The sequence below is a fragment of the Martes martes genome, assembly GCF_963455335.1.
Source record: "Martes martes genome assembly, chromosome: 4".
NCBI lineage: Eukaryota > Metazoa > Chordata > Mammalia > Carnivora > Mustelidae > Martes > Martes martes.
The window spans coordinates 89,303,977-89,326,976 of record NC_137891.1 but is presented as its reverse complement, the minus strand read 5'-3'; the positions used below and the strand labels follow the sequence as shown (position 1 = coordinate 89,326,976).

The following is a 23,000-nucleotide window of genomic DNA, read 5'->3' as shown; positions in this document are numbered from 1 at the left end:
TTGTACAGCTCCCCTTTTTGCAGGCAGAAACGTCTAGAAGACTGCCTCCTGCTTATCACAGCTTTACCCAGGTGTAGCAATCTAGGCTAACCCAGCAACACAAACCTGGTCTTCCTGAGTCTCACACCAGTTGTGTGATAGTAGAGCCCGGGCAAGGAACTAAGGCTCAGGGGAGTAGAGCTACTTGTTTAAGGTTACTAGTAAGTGGGGGAGATGGGCTTGAGTCCAGGTCTTCTGCTTCCAGTCCTGTGTTTCCATGATACCTTTTCTGTCTAGGATGGTTTTGTTACCATCCTGCTCAGAGCTAAGCTCAACAAATTCTGGAAGGCCCAATCTTTTCTCTGTCTCTTTAGAGATCAGTAGACGGTTCATCAGAACCTCTGATCTAGAATTTGATATTCGATGGATAACAAATTTGTCCCATATCAAGATGGCAAGAGTGATCTCTAGCTGACTTGTCTTTTCCTTTACCTATGCACATTTGTCAGTTTGTCTTTGTCCAAAAGGAGAGATAGGAGACATCTGTGCATGAAAAAGGGTCTGTTGATGGGATCAAGTCATACTTAGTCTGAGCCATTGACTAGAGTTTGGATGGTCCCAGCTTTGGTGAGCAAGATTACGGCCTGTCTTTCTGTCCTGAAGCACAGGCCTCTCTGAGGGAGGGCAGCTTATCAGTGTTCCTTGTTTGCTTTGAAACAAGCTTCCACATGGACAGTGGTGCATGGCGGCTTCTAGGGGCACCGTGGGGCAAAGATCTCCTTGTGTTAGAGTCTGTCTGGTGTCTTTGCATGGTTTAGGGCATGTGCTCTCTGTTGTGTGGCCTGTGCAACCAGAACGTGAGAATGATGATCGCTGTTACTGATAGACTTGGAACCTTCTACAGCCTTGGTTAAAATGTAAGCTGTCGACAACCCCTGATTTCCCCCTTTTCCTTGTGTTGGGCTGGGGAGGAAGGGGGTGTGAAAGAGGTAGGAAATCACATCTTTACAAATCCCAACTAAAATTTAGATGCTGAGGGTCACATGGGTAGCTCAGTGACTCTCAGTGAGTTAGGCATCTGACTCTAGATCGATCTCAGCTCAGGTCTCGATCTCAGGGTGATGAGTTCAAGCCCCACATTGGCCTCCATGCTGGGCATGGGCCCTATTTAAAAAAAAAAAGATTCAGATGCTGACATTTTTCATCCCCCAGTGATCCTAGTGAACATCTATTATTTTGCAGATTGAGGAAGGAGAGACCCATGATGGGTACTTCTCAAACTTTGCTGCCAATTAGAATCACCTGGGATGGTTTTAAAACATCCAGTGCCCAAGCTGTATCCCCAGTTAAGGCAAAATCTCTGGGAGGTCCAGGCATCAGTATGTGTTTGTTTACATTTTCCAAGGTGACTGTAGTGTGTGGATAAGTTTGAGAACCAGTTACAAATGGAGATAAAAATTGACATGTAGCCAATTGCATTATCCCCTCTGAGGAGTTTGGCTTAGCTGGAGGGAATGATGACCTCTTTCTCTTTGCTTAGGTCAAGCTACCTGCTTACGATGCTGCCCATGCTGATAATCCCTGAAGGAAAGCAGTCTTCTGAATAGGAATATCCTAAACTACAGCCCTGCCCACCTCTCTCTGTCTCTCCCACAGCCTGGACTTCTTTTCACATAGAAGCAGAGATGATCGGGGTCAGGGGAAGGCCCATGATTTCCTAAGATCTATGAGAGCATCAGCCTATGTTAAATGAAAGGTCCCACATCCCTCCATGGATGCTAGCATTGAGCACATCTATGAATAGGAATGTGCTGTATCCCCCAGCTTTGGGACTGAGTTCTCCTTCCAGAACTTTCCTGGACTGTATCTTGAGGAATTATGGTAGAAGCCAGGAGTGCAGCCCCTGGACTTTTCCTTTGTGTACACTGGTGACTTCCAGATACTTTGTCCATCCTCCGCCTCTTGGTGTCTCATGCCAGCAAACACATGAGGTGAAAGTTATGGCTTCTAGGTTATGGTCTTCATCTAACTGGTATTCCGCAATGGACTGGGATTTCCGACATCGCACATGTCCCCGTTAGTGTCCACTCTTAGCAATCCCACACTTCCTTGCCGGTCCTTCCCTTCCAATCCTCTCTTCCTCACTCTGGTTTCTTTCTGCCCAGGTGTCAGCACCGTCCATCCTGCTTCCCCAGCTGCACTGCCAAGCAACCATTTAGAAGCCAGCTCTTCTCACTATCTCAACCCCGCCCAGCCCCACTCTCCTCTGAGGGGCGGCCCAGAACTGGGCAGAATCCTGGAGCCTGGCTACCTGCGCAGTGGCAGCCAGTGGGATGTGATGAGGCCTCAGAAGGGGAGTGTATCAGGCGACCTGTCCTCAGGGTCCTCTGTGTGTCAGCTTAACTCCAAACCCACAGGTAAAACATAAAGCCAAACAGGTCGGTCTGCGAGATGAAATCTCATTTCGAATCTCCTAGCTGGGCAGGGGCATTTTTCATTTCTCTAGTCCCTGGCTTACAGAGTGGGAGTAAAATGACAGGGTCCTATCTGTGCTGGACCTTTCTAAGTGCCCCACTTCAGCCTCCCTGCCCAGTGCCTCAGTGCTGTTCGGGGAACTGGGAAAGTCAGGAACACACCTTGTGCTCTCACGTTCATGTCATTAACCACACAGGGGAAGTTTATATCCACGGACTTCTACCTCATGCCTCCTCTCTGAGGCTGGAGGAAGGGCTTGATGCCTCATTAAAGAATATTCCATCAAGTATCCATAAGAAGAACGGTATCAGGCTAGAGTGAAGTCTTCCCTAACACACTCAGGAGAGAAAGTCACACTCAGGTCACACCATACCTTTCCTGATACTTCAGTTATTTTTCTAAACCACGTGGAACTCCCTCACCCTCACCGGTTACACTGGTCATCGTACACTTATATTTAAAACTCCCTCATACTTTGGGGCGCCTGAGTGGCTCAGCTGGTTAAGTGTCTGCCTTCAGCTCAGGTTATGATCTCAGGGTCCTGGAATCGAGGCCCTCACTGGGGGCTCCCTGCTCAGTGGAAAGTCTGCTTCTCCCTCTCTTTGTGCCCCCCCACCTGCTCATGCACTTTCTCTCTCTCTCTCTCTCTCTCTCTGTCTGTCTCTCTCTCTCAAATAAATAAATAGTCTTGAAACTCCCTCACACTTAACTGTGTGTAGGAGGCAGCCCCTGGGGCATGCTTCATGCGGTCTGTCCTGGGTTTGACAGCCCGTTTCCTCTTTAAGCAAAGTCGCTGTGTTCCTGAGTGCCCATGTGAGAGAATGAAGTTGGGACAAGGGTGGGGATGTTTAGGGATCCTGCTGAGGAGCCACTGGCTGTACCCCACTACCACCTGGGCCCCCCTGGTGACCAGGATTCCTCATCTCGCACCTCTCCCCTGTCCTGATGGGATGGCTGTAGGGGCTGACCTGCTGGAGGAACATCTCGGAGAGATCCGGAACCTGCGCCAGCGCCTGGAGGAGTCCATCTGCATCAACGACCGGCTGCGGGAGCAGCTTGAACACCGGCTCAGCTGCGCAGCCCGTGGGAGCGGTAGGAGAGGCCCAGAGCTGCCCACGCTGTCACGACCGGGAGCCTCTAGAGGCTGGGCTTCACGATTTCCAAAGCATGTGCTGGGCTTTCCTCTACTTGCTCCTAAACAGTCCGGCAAGGCAGGGGGAGCAGGTGCTCTTATCCTCACTTAGAGCTAAGAGAGAACTTTCCTCCTGGCAGAGCTAACGAGGCATGTCTGCAGGGCGTCTGACTTCCCAGCCCGTCCTTAGTCTGCTGGTATATGTGCCTGCTGACCTCTCTGCCTTACCATGGGATTGGCACGTGGTGGAGCCCGCTCAGCGGGCACCTTCCCGTAGCCACTCACCAAGGCGGCCATTCTCCCAACACTCTCCTCTCAGGTTGTGGTCTCTTGGAGGCCATTCCTTCTACATGCCCTTGTCCTGGCCCCAGCCCCTCGGTGGCTCCTGCGGGGACAAGAGCCCCTGGAACAGCTGCAGCTGGGGCACATGGTGGGGCCCACACAGAAACCAGGCATTGGGCTTGCCAGGCTTGGGGTCCAGACCTTGGGGACCCAGGCACTCCTGCTGGGTTGGGACAGTATTTCCGGAGGGAGAGAATGGGTAGTTTCTGGAAAGCATCTGTTACCCTAATGTGTAACGTGTCTGCTTACACTTTCTGGGACAGGATCTACCTCCAATTTCTACAGCCCCGGCCTGGAACCCACACCTCAGCTCTACAACGAGAACAGAGTCCTTAAGGAAGAAAACCGGAGACTTCAGGCTCAACTGAGTCATGTTTCTAGAGGTGGGTGGTAAAAGCCACACACTGCGCTCCTTCCCGGTCCCTTTCCTCCTGGCCACACCAATCACCTTTTGAAGCCAAGAGAAGAAGGCGGAGATAACAGCTAACCAGATCTACCAACCCAAAGTCCCATGTGGTTCTCAGTCTAGAAGGGGCTACTTCCTGAGAGGTCCCAACCATGGGCCCTCATGCTCCGAGGTGCTAGGGACAAAGATAGCCCTAGAACACCCACCACCTCTGTGCAACCCACAGATACTCAGATACTCAGTCATTAGTTATGAACTGGATACCAGTTAGGTGTCTATTCTCCCTGTCCAGACTTTACTGCAGCCTCATGTGTCTCTCCTGGTACTGAGCTGCCATCCCCGTCTCCTCACTACGTCCCCTCACTCACCCAGTCCAGGCTCCTCTCTGCTCAGTAATCCTCAGGACTCTGTGCCTGGAAGCACCAGCCAGATGTCCTCCAGAGTGTTCCCAGCACTATTCGATGGGCATCCAAGGGAGATGGGGCATCATTTCCCGTGTGACCTGGGGGCAGCTGACCTTAGTGTCAGTTGACTTGATCAAATCAATATATGGTCAATAAAAATTTTTTTTAAAGATTTTATTTATTTATTTGTCAGAGAGAGAGAGAGAGAGAGAGAGAGCGTGCACTGGCAGACGGAGGCAGAGGGAGAAGCAGGCTCCCCGCTGAGCAAGGAGCCCGACGTGGGACTCGATCCCAGGACGCTGGGATCATGACCTGAGCCGAAGGCAGCCGCCCAACCAACTGAGCCACCCAGGCGTCCCTGGTCAATAAAAATTTTATTTATCTGCAAATATTTATTGAATAGTCATGAAAGACTAATACTTTCCTAAAGGATTAAGCCCACAATGTTGTGGAACGGGAAGAGACAGCAAGTGATGTTTCTAAATCTGCCTCTTTGGAGCAGGAAGATGTGAGGGGAGAGGTCACTGATGGGGAAGTAACGAGACATCACAGAGAAGAGAGAAGACACAACTGCTACACCACCATTGCATGCTGGGAAAGGCTAGCACAGACTTCAGTGGGGAGAAGTTACTAAGATGTGAACAAGCACAGTCGTCCAGGCCCAAGGACTTCCCCCTGGTAGACTGACAGCTCCTACAGCCTGGTTCTCAGAGCCCCTGTCCTTAGTCTCTGAGAAATCATGCAGGTTATTGAGATTCCACAAGCCCAGAAAAGGACAGATGTGCCCATTTTCAAATTGACGAATATAATATATTCTAAAAACTGTGGACAAGAAGTCTTGATGATGCTCTTTACCAAAATTAAAGAATGGATTATCACAGAGAAGGTGTATGAATGTAGAAAATAGTGAGCATTAGAAACCACAGCATTTGGGGCTCCTGGGTTGCTCAGTGGGTTAAGACCTCTGCCTTGGCCTCAGGTTATGATCCCAGGGTCCTGGAATCGAGACCCACATCAGGCTCTTTACTCAGCGGGGAGCCTGCTTCCCCCTTTCTCTCTGCCTGCCTACTTGTGATCAAAACCCACAGCTTTTGGGGCACCTGGGTGGCTCAGTTGGTTAAGCGCCTGCCTTTGGCTCAGATCATGATCCCAGGGTCCTGGGATGGAGCCCCCTGCTCAGCAAGGAGAGGAGTAGGCTTCTCCCTCTCCCTCTGCTTCCTCCCTGCTGCTCCTGCTCTATCTCTCTCTCTCAAATAAATAAATAAATTCTCAAAAGGGAGGGAGGAAGGAACAGAAGAAGGGAGGAAGGAAAGAAGGAAGGAAGGAAAGAGGAAAGAAAGAAACCGCAGCGTTTTCTCTAATAGCAGGGTAGACCTTATGAAAGCAGAAGATCAAGGGCATTGCAAAGGTGGAGGCTCCACATTCCCCAGGGCATGTGGATGTAGTGAGCTGACACCCTCTGCTTTTTTGAGCAGCTGCGGCATCAACTTGCATTCCTGTTGCCTTAGTTCTGCGAGTCAGGATGGAGGAGCTTGGGCTCATTGTCCTGCCAGCCTCTGCCCCCACAGTGTAAGTCGTCCTGTGTTCTGCTCCCCAGAGCGCTCCCAGGAGACGGAATGCCTGAGGGAGGCCCTGCTGTCCTCAAGATTCCAGCTTCAAGAACTGGAGATGGAGCTGGAGCGCCATAAGGGGGAACGGCAGCAGCTTCTGGAAGACTTGAAGGAGAAGCAACAGGAGATCTTGCATTTCCAGGAGGAACGCCTGTCCCTCCAGGAGAAAGAGTCCAGGTAAGGGGGAGCCCAATAAGAAGGAAGGGGCCCCTGTTTTCACATTTAATGGGATATTGACAAGACAGGTATTGGAGCCTTTTGGGGCCCTCAGTTTCCCCTCTGCTATTCCTGATTTATGGGTGAATTCAAGCAGAAGGAAGGACTTCTCTGAGAATGCCTTTTCACTCCAAAGTTGGGAGAGTAAAACCCTATTTTAGAAGGCTTCAGCATATCAGGGGTGCCTGGGTGGCTCAGTCGGTTAAGTGTCCAGCTGTTGATTTTGGCTCAAGTCATGATCTCGGGGTCATGAGAATGAGCCCTGCGCTGGGTATGGCCCTCAGCTTAGAGTCTGCCTGGGATTCTTTCCCTCCTCCTCTCCCTCCTCCTCTGCCCCTCCTACCGCTTGCAGGCAAGTGATCTCTGTCTCTCAGATCAATCTTTAAAAAAAAGGGGGGGGGGCTTCAGCGTATCAGATCCTGGAGAAAAAAATGTTCTCCTCCTTCCCATTAGTTTAAGGATATTGGTCTCACTGTAACGTAGGAAGTATCCCCACCAGCCATCATGCGCGTCCCCGACACAAACCCTATGACTGCCTGTCACCAGGAATAGAGCACCATAGGGGAAGGAAGAATACAGAGCTTGCGTGTCTGCTCCCAACTAATGTAGCTAATGGCATGACATCAAGCAAAGTTAGTTCACCTCTCAGAGCCTCTGTTTCCACATCCGTTAAGTAAAAGTAATGGTCTTCATGACCTCTGGGTTGACATCTAGGGCTAAAGCCCCGTGATGCAAAGGCTGGCTGACAGCCGGTGGCCTGGAGGGGCCGAGGGGCGCCAGGCCCTTGCTTCCCCCATGCAGGCTGCAGCACAAGCTCGCCCTCCTGCAGCAGCAGTGTGAGGAGAAACAGCAGCTCTTCCAGTCCCTCCAGTCGGAGCTACAGATCTACGAGGAACTTTACGGCAATTCCAAGAAAGAGCTGAAACGTATGTGTTCTCCTCCTCCCCTCCCCCATAAGCACCATGCCCTTGCTTAGGATTCTGGTGTGGTCCTTACCCTGGGAGTTGTAGGGCTCTGGAAAGCTACAGAGTTCTGCCTCAGCCAGGTTTGGGGCTCCCAGTAAGAACAAAGTGGTTCTCTCATGTGAAAGCCCAGAGGTTGGTGACATGAGCAAGATCCAGCCGAGACATCCTTAAAAGTAGTTAGACAAGAGTCCAACTCTGCCTGCCTAGGTGGCCAGAGAAAAGTTGAGCAAAGTCCAGGTTATATAGGGACTTAAAAAAAAAAAAAAATTCAAAGAACTGTCCTGATGGCACCATCATGTGAGAAGCTCTTGAATATTGTGAGTAATACATATTGCCCCCATGCAGCCAGTACAGCAGGCTCCCTGCTCCTACCCTGACACATTCCCCAGGAAGAAAGTTAAAAGATGCACATTTACAGAAATAACCTCTATCAGGATCTAAATTCCAAGCCTGGATTTAAATTTTAAACTGTTTTATTGAGGACTTTTTTGCCACCCGCCAAAATACTGATCTAATGTTGGAGAATCTTCTTCTATTTCCCCATTGTTGTTCAAATGGGGGAGGGTATTGTAAACATCAAGTTAATAACTCTAACCAGGCTGGAACAGAGTACTGATGTCAATATGACGAAATTTAGAAAAGATTGGGGTGCCTGGGTGGCTCAGTGGGTGAAGCCTCTCTCTTCAGCTCAAGTCATGATCTCAGGGTCCTGGGATTGAGCCCACATCAGACTCTATGCTCAGCAGGGAGCCTGCTTCTCCCTCTCTCTCTGCCTGCCTCTCTGTCTGCTTGTGATCTCTGTCAAATAAATCAATAAAATCTTTAAAAAAAAATAAAAATAAAAGAAATTTAGAAAAGATTAAAAAAAAAAGAAAGAAAAAGAAACCCTGAGCTTGATTGAAAATATCAGTGGTAGAGGTACAGGATCAGGAGCCCTGGCTCTCTAGCCGTTTGTGGACTTGACTATGGGGAGTTACTTAGAAACCCACCGGGACAAGGAACTTGTAGGCAAAGGTTGCTACAAAAACCAATTCAACCTGAGACCACAGTAGGGTGAGAGACCATGTCAGAAATATTGTTAGATTGTGGGACACCATCTTGTAAAAGGGACTTTGGCAAACCAGGGAACAAAGTGAAGACAGGAGCCACCATGCCGGGTGACCAGAAATCTTGAACTGTTGGAGAAACTAAACAATTTTAGGCCTGGACAAGATCACAAGGAGATGAGAACTGGTTTTAAATATTTGAAGAACTATCAGGTGAAAAAGAGCTGTTGTGTTTGGCATCCCTTTAGAGGTCTGAACAACGGTCATCAAAGGATAAAGGGCAGTAGAATTTGGACTTACATCATTCTTATGCCTTCCAGACCACTAGAGATTTCGAATGATGGAACTGCTAGTTTGTGAAGGAATAAGCCTCCCATCCAAGCCCCTTTAAATAGAAAGGGATGATTTGTCAAGGATCCCATTGAAACAGCTCTTGCTTTGGATGGGATGTTGGCTGTCTAAGCCTTTCAATTCTAATTTTTTTTTTATTATCTGTTTAAAAATTCCTTAAGCAATACAGAATTTTCAATATTCATCCAAATTTGAATTTTCATAAAACCTGATTGGATTTCCTAACTTGCTGATGAGAAGGTGAACCAGAACTTGAAGAAGTATCAGGGGTACCGCAGGCTGAGAGAATAGCTTCTGTGCACTCCTGGGAGCATCGGGTCCAGCCTTCCCCGTGGGAGAGCTTTGTATGAGGGAGTGTGAGAAGTCAGGTCAGTTGAGATGGCTGCTGGTATACAGAGGACCTATGAAGTGCGATGGAAGTTTACACTCTACAGAGTGGGCCATGGAAAATGAGTACATTTTTCCAAGCAAAACAGGTACTTGATGGGAAGAGAACTCTCAGACTAGTGGGACACACTGGAGTCGGGAGACACTCAAATCAGGGAAACCCACTGAATGGGTGTGGTTATGGGGTATTTACGTGAGGAGAGTCTGATCTAAAGTGCCATTGGGAAGATAAAGAGGAATGGATAGAAGACGGTATTTTTAAAAAGAAGCAAAACTTTGTGAGGATTTGGATATATGGAAAGAAAGATAGGAAGGAGCTTCATGGAGCTTTGGGGTTGGTAGATACTAACCATAGACTGCAGGTGCCCCGTGAGACCTTCTCATGGGGAGTTGCCTCCCACCTCATGACCTCTGGCCTCCTTATAAGATGCTATAGCCATATTTGGATACTATGGTGATTATAAAAACATAATGCAAATGAGTAAAAATAGAAAATATGGGATGTTTCCAGAAAATTTCTCATAGTAAACTCTTATCCCTTATAACTTGTAGTAACAACTTGGATGTTGGATGTTGGATGAAGCCTTTCTATACTAACTTCTTGGGAGCAGTTTTTCGTATGTAAATTCAGTATTTTTTTTTCCTTTCAATTTCATTTTTATATGACAGAGGGGGAAAAAATCCCTTCATCCTGACTACATCCTCTTTCATGCCTTTCTCCCTTCTTATAGTTGTTTTAGGAGTCATTTCAAAGCTACTACTGCTGAAGCCCCATAGTTTCTTATCCTTAATTCTATAATCCCATAAGAACCATGAATTCTTGTGATAGCTCTTTCATATACTCATTTGGTCACAAAACGTGTCTGAACTGACCAAAGACTTTACTTACCCCCACTCAGTGGTAATGTTCACCTGGCTCATCACAGAGATATGAATGTATTTGACTAAAGGCCTGTGGCCCAGAGGCAGCCTGGTGTATGGGCTACGTGAGAGATGGCGTACGGATCCTATGACCTTCCTAAACACCAAAACAAATTCTACTTTTTGAAATATATTTGGCTTCAAGCTTTCAGATAAGGTATGTGGTTTTGTAGAATATTTCTTAGCTGTCTTCGTCCCTAGTACAAAGAAACAGACTGTGGTAGCAAATAGAGATTTAAAAAACAAAACAAAACAAAAACATGGCAAAGTGGAATAGTTCAGTGAGTTGTGACCCCTGGCCTCTAGCAGAGACTCCCGTTCCTCCATGCTGCCAAAGGGCCTGGTGCCTCCTCTCCTCTCCCTGGTGACCTCCTCCTCCTCTCCACGGTAACTCCTGAGGACAGAGGCATCGGCTTTCCTCCTCCCGCATCGCCTGGCCTTCTCTAGCCCAGTGCTGACCCCCCTATCTCTGAAGACCCTGCTCTCTGGCCTGTAGGACTAGTGTGACTGTGGAAGTCAAATACTAATAGGCTTTGACCCCACCAGCTCATGGGAGGCTCTCCAGATGCAGGTGGGTCACATGAGTCTCGGGGCAGTTCCGGTGTGCGGTATCTCGCTCAGTGAGTGCGAGACCCACGAAGGAAAAGGAGGCAGCTCCGTCCCTAATGTGTTGCCTGGGGCCCTGAGAGGACAGTGGTCTGAGTAGAAAGGAATGCCCCGGAGGAGTGTTCTGACAAATGCTTGGAAAAGCTTGGATCGAGCCACCAGACCTCTTCTCTCTCTCTTCTTTCAGCTGCCACCTGGGATGCTTGTCTCCAGGTGCCTTTGAGCAGTGAGCTGAGCCACCTGGTGGCAGAGATCCGAGCTTTGTGAGGGCAGCTGGAGCAAAGCATCCAGGTGAAGAGCTGTCTGCGATTGCAGCTGGAGCAGCAGTTGGGCGGCAGGGGGAGCAAAGCCAGCCTCAGCCTCTCCTCTGCCCACCAGGAGGACCCTGAAAACAAGCAACCACTCTTCTAAGGTAGGAAGGGCAGGGGGACCATGAAGCCCATGGTCAGTGGGGCAGTGGCCAGGATGTCTGTGGTGGAAGGGATCTTCCCTCTTCCACACTCCTTAGGGTCCAGGTGAAATCAGAGGTGTTTCAATCTCCAACCTTGGGTGAGAGGGTGGGATTGAGGGTCCCAGCTGGCTTGGGCCCCAGATTCTGAGTTTGCAGGTACAGGTTGCTTGCCTTGGGCAAGGCGTTTGAAGTCCCCAAGTACTGAAGCCTTACTTTCCTCATCTTCAGGGTGAGGACAATAATCATATGTATCTTATGGACAATCATATGTGTGTTATATGGTAATATGGTAATTAAGCCTTAAGTGCAATAATTTACAAGTGCCTGACACGGTAAGCATCGCTCAACTGTTAATAGCTTGTGAGTTAATATCTATTCCTTATATTTGTGGAATGGTTTAAAATTTACCATGAGTTTTCAAACAATTTTTCAAACTGTTTCATCTGAGGTAAGGGAGGTTTTACTTCCATCTTTCAACGTGGGAAAACTTCGGGATTGAGACATTAACCAGCTAAGACCCAACCCAGGATTCGAACTGGATGTTTTTATTTCCAGCTACTGGCCTTCCTCCTCACGTCCTTCCTCCTTACCAGCCTCTGTCTCGGCATCGCTTGCCTTCCAGATTCCCATTCCCTGATTGGAGGGGAGCTCAGCTGAGTGGAAACCATTCCTGTCCCACAGGCAATGCTGGTTGTGGAAAGCAGGGGGGTGATAACCCCCTTTATTCCCAGTGGCTGTCGTCCCCTCCCCCTCCCCTCCGGCTCTGCCCATCCAGATACTGCCTTGCCTGCTCTCTCCGTCTCTTCTCAATGTCCTTCACCCAGCCCCCCTCACCTAGCTTCAGTCTGAATGTTAGTACTGTCCCCCCTCCTTCTTGACACACTCATTTCAACTTATTCTTTTCTTTTTTTAATTAACCATCTTCTCTCACTTCCAGGACCCTATTTTCAATTTTATTTCAGTAGGAGCCATTTCTGCTCAGGATTCTCTAAAGATGAGCTTTCAGACACCTTCCTGCCTGCTCTTCCTGGGGCATGTTAATCCTTAGCTTTTCCCCCGGTCCCGCTAGATTTTCACTAATTAGGCACTGACTTGTCAAATGAAGGTGACACTTCCAAGATCCTGTGTTGTGGCCATTAGATGAGAAAGTGTCAGGTAAACTGTGTCCCATAGTAACTGCTCAGCCACAATAGGGTGGATGGCTGGCTCTCCCTGGGGAGCCGTGACGGTTGTAGTGTTCAGTTATAACTCCCTGCTCTGCCCTCCTGGCCAGCTTTCCTTCGTCACTGTGTCCCCACGACCCCAGCCAGGACTCAGCCCCAGTGACTCTGACACTGTGCCTGGTCCTTACCCACCACAGTGGCCTGAGCTGAAGAGCTGGTTCTAGGCCACCTCCTGAGCAAGATTTCCTGCCTTCTCTGATATTTTCCAATTCTTCCACTGTAGGATTGCTGCCTGGTCTCCAGGAGGGCGTCTCTAACCTGCCACACCTTCTGTCTCTACCTTTCTCATCCTGCTACATTTTTCCCATCACTAACTCATCAGAATGGTGATTGGAATGCTAGTTTAATTGCCCACAAGTCCATTCATACTTTGATTCAGTATTTTTGACACATATACTACACATATCTGATGTGGAAATATTGGGGTTCAGAGCTCAAGAAAGAATTCTTGAGAACTTTTCAGTGCAAAAAGTTGTTTTTACAGGGACGCCTGGGTGGCTCAGTTGGTTAAGCGGCTGCCTTCAGCTCAGGTCATGATCCCAGCGTCCTGGGATCGAGTCCCGCATCGGGCTCCTTGCTCAGCAGAGAGCCTGCTTCTCCCTCTGCCTCTGCCTGCCACTCTGTCTGCCTCTGCTCACTCCCTCTGACAAATAAATAAAATCTTTAAAAAAAAAAAAAAGTTGTTTTTACGATAGCATGGGGACAGGACCACTGGGTTTGGGAGGAGCCATTGATTATATAGTTTGGAATTGGGGGAGCTACAGGTAAAGGGAAGTTTCCAAAAGGACTTTAATATGCTAAAGAAGACCCATGAGATCCTGGAGGCCTGGCTTTTGTCAAGCTAAGACTGTTTTTCCCTCTAGTAGGTCATTAAGTTTAAGACAGTTGGGATTCCTGTAATGTCTTATTCTGCCTGCCTCAAATGTTTGTCAATGGACTGCAGGTTATAAGGAAATTTAACTTTATGTACATTTCCTTTTGCCTTTGTTCTCCACATCATAGGTTTAGTTACAAGGCAGTGTATTAAAAATTGCACACATGATTATATTCAAAATGCAGGCTAGAAAAATGCACTTAATAATCTCTCAAACCAGAAGTTGCTTCTCATGGAGCTCACTTCCATTAAAGGGACATGTTCTTGTTCCAAACTAAGGGATTTGTTTGCTGTTGCTTACCGTCACGGTTGGGGTATAATGAGGACAAACCACGTTGCCTTAAGTCTCTGCTGGTGACAACTAGGCTGTGTGTGGGTTTGGTTAGTGGTGGTTCCAGGGTTCCTGAAAATTGTTGTCTTTATGCCCAAGACTCCATTGCTTCCCCTCCACTCTGAGATGTCGGCATGAACTCTCCAGCGCTCGCATTCCCTAGCCTTTTTGCTGCTGCTCCCGGCTCAGAGACCACCATTTTCAAGAGGACAAATGGTAAATATGGCAACGGAAGGATTCAGGGATTGATGATGGAGAATTACCAATACAAGTAGCCTTTGGTTACTAATGGGCACATTACCTGAATGCAGAGATTTTTCTCCTCGGGTCCCAGAGTCTTTAGCCCTACTCATTGCACCTTCTGTGGCCAACCATTTTGCCATTATTCTTCCTCCTGTGGTTTTCCTATTGCTCTGTTGTGCTTCACTGCATGGTGATCTCTCCGTCCTTGAAAGTGCTCTCTGTGTCCGGCTTAATTTCTTTATCTGTGTCTTCTTTTTTTAAATGGGTTTATTATTTATTTATTTTTATTTTTATTTTATTATATTATTATTTATTTTATTATTATTTTATTATTTTATTTTATTAATTTATTGTTTTATTTTATTTTTTCAGTGTTCCAAGATTCATTGTTTATGCACCACACCCAGTGCTCCATGCAATACATTCCCTCTTTAATATCCACCACTAGGCCCTCCCAACCCCTCACCTCCCTCCCTTCCAGAACCCTTAGTTTGTCTGTCTTCTTAACTGGAAATTTAAAATTTTTTATTAAAATAATATTTGTCCTGGATATTTCATTTGTCAATAAGGATAAAATTTTGCCTCCTGGCAATTTGATCATTATGAGATGATGTAAAAAAGATCATAAAACCATAGAACCCAGAAATCTATGGACTTCACACCTCACTGTACTTTTCCCAGAGTGCCTTTCCTATTCCTGGCCTCTTTCACTCCTTGATGTCTATTTTAGAATGAAGTGGACTGAGGATATGCTTATCACTGTGGATTCTATGTTGTTCTGGTCTTGTTTTTCAGAGCTGGATTTGGATGCTTCTCCAGTGATGACGAAACCTCCCAAGCTGGAGGGCGAAGCTACTGATGGCTCCTTTGCCAATAAGCATGGCCGCCATGTCATTGGCCACATCGATGACTACAGTGCCCTAAAAGAGCAGATAGGGAAGGGCAAACTGCTGGTCAAAAAGATAGCAGCTCTTGTGAGATCAGCCTGCACCTTCCCTGGCCTTGAAACTCAGGGCACAGAGGTAATCACACTGTAGGTCTTAAGTGCTCCTTTTCCTTGTGCCCTTTCTCCTTCTGATCTTAGCTCCTTCTCTCAACTGCATATCTCCCATAGCTGAGTCTACATCTTCTGCTTACACCCAGCTGGGCCTTTCTTCTCCATCTCCTGTTTTCACTATCCACTCTGCCCTGACTAACGTTTCCTCTCAGAAACACAGAAGAGCCAGAAGAGAATTGTCTTCCTCATCTGTAGGGGATTTGCTGAGTATTGGCTTATGTGTCGTGCTCTACCAAGCACCTTCTGCTCACTTGTTATCTGGTCCAGTCACCCTGGCACATTGTCATCCATCAGCAGAGTAAAATCACTTAATCAGGTGACTGGAAATTCAGGATTTGCATCTGCATGGGCCACATATTGTGGAAGGGGCTAAGCCTGGCAGCCATGGGATTTCTCTGGGCAGACTGAGCAGGGCAGGGAAGCAGGCAGCGCACCTTCTCAGAGCGCTTCCCTGTTCAGACACCAGGCACCAGCTGCTGTGCTGTTTGAGGCACTGGAGGTGCATGGATGTGTAGGGACAGCCCTGTCGACAAGAGCCCCCACCCCAGAGAAAAGGCCACATATCCAAGTAAATAAGGACAACAGAGGATCTGGGCTCAGTGTCAGAAGCCATTGTCTGAGTTGGGAGGGTGCAAACACAGAAGGGGTCCTTGGGCCAGGCAAGGAAAGTCACAGGGTCCTAGAGGAACCACTGGCGAGATACACAGCTTCTCTGGGTGGTGGAGGATAGCATTCCAGGTAAAGGGAATGGCATCACAGTCCCTGGAGCTACAAATGGTTCAGCCCAGTTGAAGCACAAGTATGATTTAGAGATACGCATGGGGGTGCCAAAGCAAAAATCAGGGACCTTAGACCCAAGAGCACAGAGCAAGACTAGGAGGTTACAGAGAGTATGAGAGAAATCAGAATCTAGTGATGCTTATAAGTTGGAGGTCACTGCTGAAGTGGAGATTCAGGGCTTCCAGGTTTAAAAACGGTTTCACAGGTTCAAGCAGGCCCATGCCTGTGCCTCACTCATGAGGGAAACCTGAGCCCTGTGCTGGGGGAGCCGGAGCAGAGGGAAGGGAATGATCTCTCAGTCTTGGTGCCCAGGGCTATCTCCCCTTTCTCCCAGGTGCCGGGGAGCAAAGGCATCCATGAACTTGGGAGCAGCGCCCAGGCCCTGCAGCACATGCTGGACGAGTCGGCGTCCCTCCTTACCATGTTCTGGCGAGTGGCCCTGCCCAGCTCCCCCAGCCCTGCTCTGACAGCACAGTGAGTGGCAGCCTCCTTCATCGCTTCTGCCCCAGATGCCATTCTGCCTCCTCAGTTCCCAAGTGCTAAAGGTCTGGAGCTGGACAGTTAAGTTGGGACAGGGGGACCTTAGGGGACCGTCCCCGGGGGAAGACCTGTCGTCCATGGTAGCGGCTGGCAGGCAGCTCCTACGACATCTCTTCTCCTCCCACCACCAGCAAAGAGGGGAGGACAGAATATGAAGAGGGCAGACATGTGAGAGAACCCCAGCAACCAGGAGTGTCTGGGTTCTTTCACTTTCTGAACTTAGCTGAGCCGAAAAATGTAGGGACCTGTGAAAATGTCAACACCTCCTTTCCCTGCGCCATCCCCACAGAATGTCACCATGAGATGAGCAGCTTCCTGGAGCCACCCACTGCATCCCACACACAGCTTTCCTCCACATCTCTGGGCCAGGCCTGGAAGAGTCAGCCGCCCCACCACCAGGTGCTCTCAGATATGAGGCCTGCACTCTGGTCAGGGGGAGTGTGAACCAGAAATTTTCTCCATCTCCCCACACCAGCCCCACCTAGGAGCCTGAGGGCAGATTAAAGCACTAACACCTATGGGCCCCAACTATGCCGGTTCTGAGGCAGAGGGTGTTCTGCCATCTTGAAGTTGTTCCAAAGATTTACAGAATCACACACTGTCTCCCCAGGCAAAACACGCCCAGCTAGCAAGTCTCATCCGTGAGGCCTGGGTACTAGAACCGATGTCAGTGCTGAATGTGTGCTCTTGATCCACCGCTGGGAGTCCTGGCACTGCCCGGGGATCAGGGCCCCTACAGCCACAGGAGTGGAGGCCCGTTTCCATCTGCGTGGGGGCTCCCAGGGACTCAGTGTACTGACGTAACGCCCACAGTCTAAGCTGGCCTCAGCTGGAGCCTTCTAGTGGTTCTCCTGGAGGGACTCCAGTCCAGAAATCATTGAGAGGATTGTAGAATCCTGCTTTTGATTTTCAAGAGCCACAAAGCATGGGGTGCTTGAAGCCTTTTGACTTGTGACAGAGAGCCTGTTTTCCTTCCCCAAGGACAGTCCCTGCAAAGGGAACTTCTGGAACTGAGAACCAGACTGTCCAGACAGGAGAGTGTCCTTCAGAGCACAGAGGAGCGTCTAAAGGAGCATGGAGCAGTTCATCTTCAATCATCTTCAATCAGTGTGGGTGCCCCTGAGCCAGGGGATGAGAGAGGAAAGTAGGGGTGGGAGGACTTCCAGGCTGCCCACTTGTGCTGCCAATGGACCCTGACCAGACAGACTGGGTGGGGTGGAGAGGAGGGCTGCGGACCAGTGTGATGTCCCCAAACCTCCTGTACCATGAGTAATTGGGGATGCAGAAGGAGGGGTGCATGGGGGCAGCAGGAGACCCTGATCTGAGCTGCCAGAAAGACACCCTTTGGAACACACTAGGCTAATATGGTCCCAGATGGTCACTTCTTCCTGTTGGGCTGTTTTGTTGTTTTAGTGACCAGGACACATGATGTTTTGAAGAAGGCAAGGACTAATTTGGAGGTAAGGACACCACTGCACCTGCCAGAGCCACAGAACCCAGCCCAAATCCAACCCCACCTGTCTTCAGAGTCTGCAGATCATCCCCGACCCACTCTGACCTTTCAGGAGATTTCCAGTCCATTCCTAGGACTCAGGTCCTCACTAAATGTCCTTCTAGCTTCGCTCCCCATCACCTCTCCCACCCCAGTCCCTTCCCTGTCATCTCATCTCCCTGTGACATCGTGACCCTCTTCTCTCCTCACCGCACTTCTTCCCTCCTTTAGGCCAAGTCAGGAGTCCGAGGAAAGCAAGTGAGTTGATTCCCAAGACCAGAGGACATGGGGAGTATGCCTCTGAATTAGCTTCTAGGAAAGGGGCTCTGGGGCCAGCTCTAGTGTTTCCTGTAGCCCTTTTCACTTCATGAAAAAATAAACTAGAGACGCCATCAAATCGGTTGATTTTGTTGCACACTCTATTGGCAGAGAATAGCCATTCAATCTTGATCTTTCTTTTTTTCAAAGAAAACCATTGGGTCTTCTTGACCTAAAAAAGAATTTGATAATAAATAAAAATGAAACTTGAAGGGAAACATTTTATGTATATGCAGGTATTCTGTACATTTACTTGAAATACTAACCCGATCCTTAGCAAGTAAGCTGAAGTGTACCAAATGGCTTGTAAATCAGAAACTAAACCTTTAGGGGAACCTGGGTGGCTCGGGCAGTTGAGCATCTGACTTGATCTTGGCTCAGGTCTTGATCTCCTGGTTGTGGCTTCAAGCCCTGTGTTGGGCTCCACGCTAGGCATGGAGATTCCTTAAAAAAGAATAGGGAAAGAAACTAAACCCTTCACTGGATGTTAAAGTTCTGCCATAAGCAATTGAACCTATTCCTAGGAATGTTCCTTATGTAGCCTGAGAGAATATTGATCCCATGGTGTGAAAATGGGTCGGGCCATGACTTCACCCCCCCGCCTTTTTTTTTTCCTAATTCCCTTTTGTTCTTCTCTGATGATTCCTTTCTTTCCTGAGCCTCTTTAGAAGAACACATACAAGATGGCCTCTGTAAAGCCTTATTCCTGTCCCAGCAAAGGTAATCCAACAACCCCACACACCCACTGGCTTCCCCATGTTTGGAAGTTTCCTCTGCACTTCCCAGAGACCAATGGAAAGGGCCTGAGGCCTGTGTTCCAATCCCAGACTTGTCACTAGCTGGCCCTGTGGCATTGGCCAATCCATCTGTAAGAGGTGGCACTAGGGTGTGTTGGAGCTCCCTGCTGGTGGGGCCCCTCCCTCTCCTCATTAAGTACATGGGACATGAACTGAACAGGGGACTTCCCTGCACAACATCCTCTCCTTCCTACAACAGACTGTTTCTTCATGGGCATGTTTCATACTAAGTGCTTCAGTTCCTAGGAGGTCACAGAAGCCATCATTTTGCTCCAAGTGAACTGGGGAGTGGACTGGCCCGTGAAGAGGGAGTGTGGGATCTGAGCATCTCATGTGCAGCAGCTCTGAGCGGGGCTGTCACCTGCCTGAGGTGGTGGGGAAGCTTCCCTCTCACCTGGTGGCATGAGGGGCTCCACAGGTCCACACCCCCTCCCCTGGGCTCATCCTTCTGACAGGCTCTCGCTGAGCTCCTGGCTCAGCCCCAACCCAGTGCTCACTGCAGCTCAGGGAGCCACCAGCGGAACCTGATACTAGGTTCTCACCTTGTCGTATTTCTGTCTCCAGGTGAAGTCCCTAAGGGCTCTGCCGTGCACCCCAGTCTTGTGACCCTTGCCTTCCAGGAGCCACAGAAGAAAAGGAGCCACCAGGGGTCCTTCAAACAGCAGGAAGACTGGGCCTGCCCCGCTTTGGTGCAGATCCCAGTCTGCTGAGGAGACCTGGAGCCCTGTCCTCCACACCTGCCAGAGGGTCCCATCCTCCTCCCGGTGGAGGAGGATGAAGGGCAGACAGCCTCTCCTGTGGCTGAGGAACACCACCCACCAGGGCCCGCTCATCTCAGCACTGGTCTGTAGAGGAGCTCCTGACACTGCTTCTGTGCACCTCACTGGCCTGGGAACCAGCCGCAATCAGTCCTCACTCCAATGCCTACCCTCAGACGGTCAGCTCAGGGGACACAAGACCCTGCTTCCTACAGATGGGACCCCTGATCCCCACACAGGAGCTCCTCAGCCCTTTCCAAAGCCCATGAGTGACAGCTGTGCCCTGAGGGTCAGTGGGGCTCAGCCAGCACAACTCCCAGATCCATGGTTCCCTGGGGCCGGCTTAGGCCAGCCGCCGATCAACTGGGCATCCGTCTACACCGTGGCTCCTGAGTGCTTCGAATGCTCCTGGTGAAAGCGGTGGCTTTCCATGTGCCATCTCCTGCTTAGCCTAGCACCTCCTAGTTCCCTTCTTTGATGATCTCCGAAGTGTGGCCACCTCACTCTGAATACGCCGTTCCCTTTCATCACCCTAACTCTTCTCTGGGGAACTCGGGCTCAGGGCCAGCCCAAGTGCATTGAAAGTCCTGTAAGACAAACCAGTGATCATTTTTAAGTGGCACCTGAGAAGCCCCAGTTGTGGGAAAGCCTAGTCTGTGTCCTGACAGTGCTTTAGAAGGCGTGTACGTGTGTATAAATGTACGATAGATATTTATATATGTTGCTATAGTAGTTTGTCGAGGGCAACGTAACTGGTGGACAGGGTCTGTTAGAGGAAATGAAACACAGTCCTTTTGGCGGCTATGAAAGTAAAATGTGTTCAAAGAAATAAAAGGTTTTCCTCACCTGCTCTGTTTCTGATTTCTGCACCAGTCTCTAGGCTGAGCATGTAAGAGTAGGAAAGACACACTGTCCCTAAGAAGGTCATAGACTATACTGCTGAAGTCTACGCTTAAAAGGAGTTTTGCCTTCTCTGCCATTTTGTAAGAATCCCCAATCTAAAAAGATTGGAGAGTGGTTCTTAGGTTTGGGGAGCCTTAGAATCAGCAGTGGAGATCACAGGAGCCACTTCCTGGGCTCCAATCCCAAGTATTTCATTGATGTGTGGCCCCAGAATCTGCATTTCTTACACAAATACCTCAGGTGGGTCTCTTCTTTTTTTTTTTTCCTTTTGAGTTTCAGAGCTTTTTGTTTTTGTTTTTGTTTTGTTTTTAGCCTTTTTTAAAATTTCTTTTCAGTGTTCCAGAATTCATTGTTTATGGACCACACCCAGTGCTCCATGCAATATGTGCCCTCCATAATACCTACCACCAGGCTCACCCAACCTCCCACCCCCCTCCTCTCCAAAACCCTCAGATCATTTCTCAGTTTCCACAGTCTCTCATGGTTCGTCTCCCCCTCCCAATTTCCCCCATCTCCCATCTCCTCTCCATCACCCCATGTCCTCCGTGTTATTCCTTATGTTCCACAAATAAGCGAAACCATATGATAATTGACTCTCTCTGCTTGACTTATTTCACTGAACATAATCTCCTCCAGTCCCGTCAATGTTGATACAAAAGTTGGGTATTCATTCTTTCTGATAGAGACATAATACTTCATAGTATATATGGACCACATCTTCCTTATCCATTCATCCGCATCTTGGTTCTTTCCACAGTCTGGCAACTGTGGCCATTGCTGCTATGAACATTGGGGTACAGATGGCCCTTCTTTTCACTACATCTGTATCTTACCCCAGGTGATTCTGATGCAGACCACAGTTAAAACTGTTGTTCTCCAACATTGACCCAAAAGTATAAATAGATTTGTCTCACTTTGATTGATAACCTTTAACTGAAAAGCGTGTAAGTCCTTCCATAAATGTGGCACAGAGATCTGCAAATATTCCTTGGGAAGAGTCCTTAGTTATGTCCTTTTGCCTTCCAAGAATTGCTATAAAGCTATCACTCCACAATCATTTCCTAGAGAGTCACAACCAGGGACAACAACGAACAAAACCCTCAGATAGTATCTCACAACCATCACCACCACTGTGACCAGTAACAGAAAGACCCAAGAAAAGACTCCCACCTGAGGTAGGGATGCCCTCTAATTTTATAGTCGATGGAGTGACTCCACATCTGCTCTCCCACTCTGTTGTTCAAGTATTTCCACGAAGGCCTTTGGCTGTCAATACAGAGGAACTCGCTGGCCCCATCGGTTGAATGGATGAAAGTCGGTAAGCTATTAAGGCAAAGAAACCAAGTGTGAGACTGATGAAGTTCTAGAACCTAGGTCAGGTTCGGTGGGGTGAGGTTCGGAGCCGACGGCTAAGAAAGAATTCTTAAGACGTCTCTGGTGCAAAAAGGTGGTTTATTAAAGCACGGGGACAGGACCCGTGGGCAGGCAGAGATGCAGCTGCCCCGGGTCCTGTCCCCGTGCTTTAATAAACCACCTTTTTGCACCAGAGACGTCTTAAGAATTCTTTCTTAGCCGTCGGCTCCGAACCTCACCCCACCAAACCTGACCTAGGTTCTAGAACTTCATCATATTGGCGACCACGAAGGGACTGTGAGTCTTTACATTTGGACTCTGAGCTTCAGTGCAAAATTGGTGAGTACTTTCTCTTTTCTCCCTTTACTCTCATTTCAGGGGCTTTTCAAGGAGTATGGTCTTATTGGAACACTTGCATGCCAATTGCTCAGGCTGTAATCCTCTAGCCCGTGGCTGCTCTACGGGGAGGAGAGCGTCTGCCTTTTGGCTGTAAGTTAGTACCTTGGCCGGAATGGTAATAAGATCCAGAAACTTAATGCCCTCTCTTTATTCCTGTTCTTATATAAAGTTGTCTCTCTTGGGCACGGGACAGCCACCTAAGTCACCAGGACGGCTGCCAATCTTAAGACTCCCGTGTGAGGTTTCCTCCTGATTGATCTAATGTGATCCCCTCCACATCCCTGGTCTAGCCACTTCTGGCCGAGAGACCTCCACTGGGAGTCGGCCGAAACCAGTACCCGATTGAATTAAAATGCAACCGGGGACCGTTTCCTTGGGAAGTTGGCTGCAAGGACCACATGTGTTGGAATGTCGCATAGACCATGATGGATTTCAGTCTTTACTGTTTCTTGTCAGTGTCTTCTGCTAACTACTTAAAGCTACGGAATTGGGTAATTTCCCCTTTGCCAAACTTCTCTAGTATTTCCGTGGGTTAAAAATGGCAGGACGGTAACATAACCTTTAGAGTGTAGGATAGCACAGTATCCTAGTCCATTCACCAGGCACCCATCTGTAGCCTAGGATGCGATGGGGAAGAGGAG

The 23,000-nt window shown here is 48.8% G+C and overlaps 1 protein-coding gene across 1 annotated transcript in view; it reads left to right on the top strand.

Annotated features, from left to right (window-relative positions):
* The window catches only part of LOC308341633 (myomegalin-like), a gene marked incomplete at both ends in the record, with an annotated part of 134,856 nt that overhangs the window by 79,328 nt on the left and 32,528 nt on the right, over positions 1–23,000 (top strand). Inside the window, 11 exon segments of the mRNA XM_080801657.1 lie at positions 2,145–2,396; positions 3,415–3,546; positions 4,192–4,311; positions 6,336–6,525; positions 7,366–7,490; positions 11,028–11,104; positions 11,108–11,240; positions 13,819–13,841; positions 13,845–13,935; positions 14,758–14,984; positions 16,134–16,273. Of these exon segments, the coding sequence (XP_080657783.1) occupies positions 2,145–2,396; positions 3,415–3,546; positions 4,192–4,311; positions 6,336–6,525; positions 7,366–7,490; positions 11,028–11,104; positions 11,108–11,240; positions 13,819–13,841; positions 13,845–13,935; positions 14,758–14,984; positions 16,134–16,273 (1,510 nt within the window).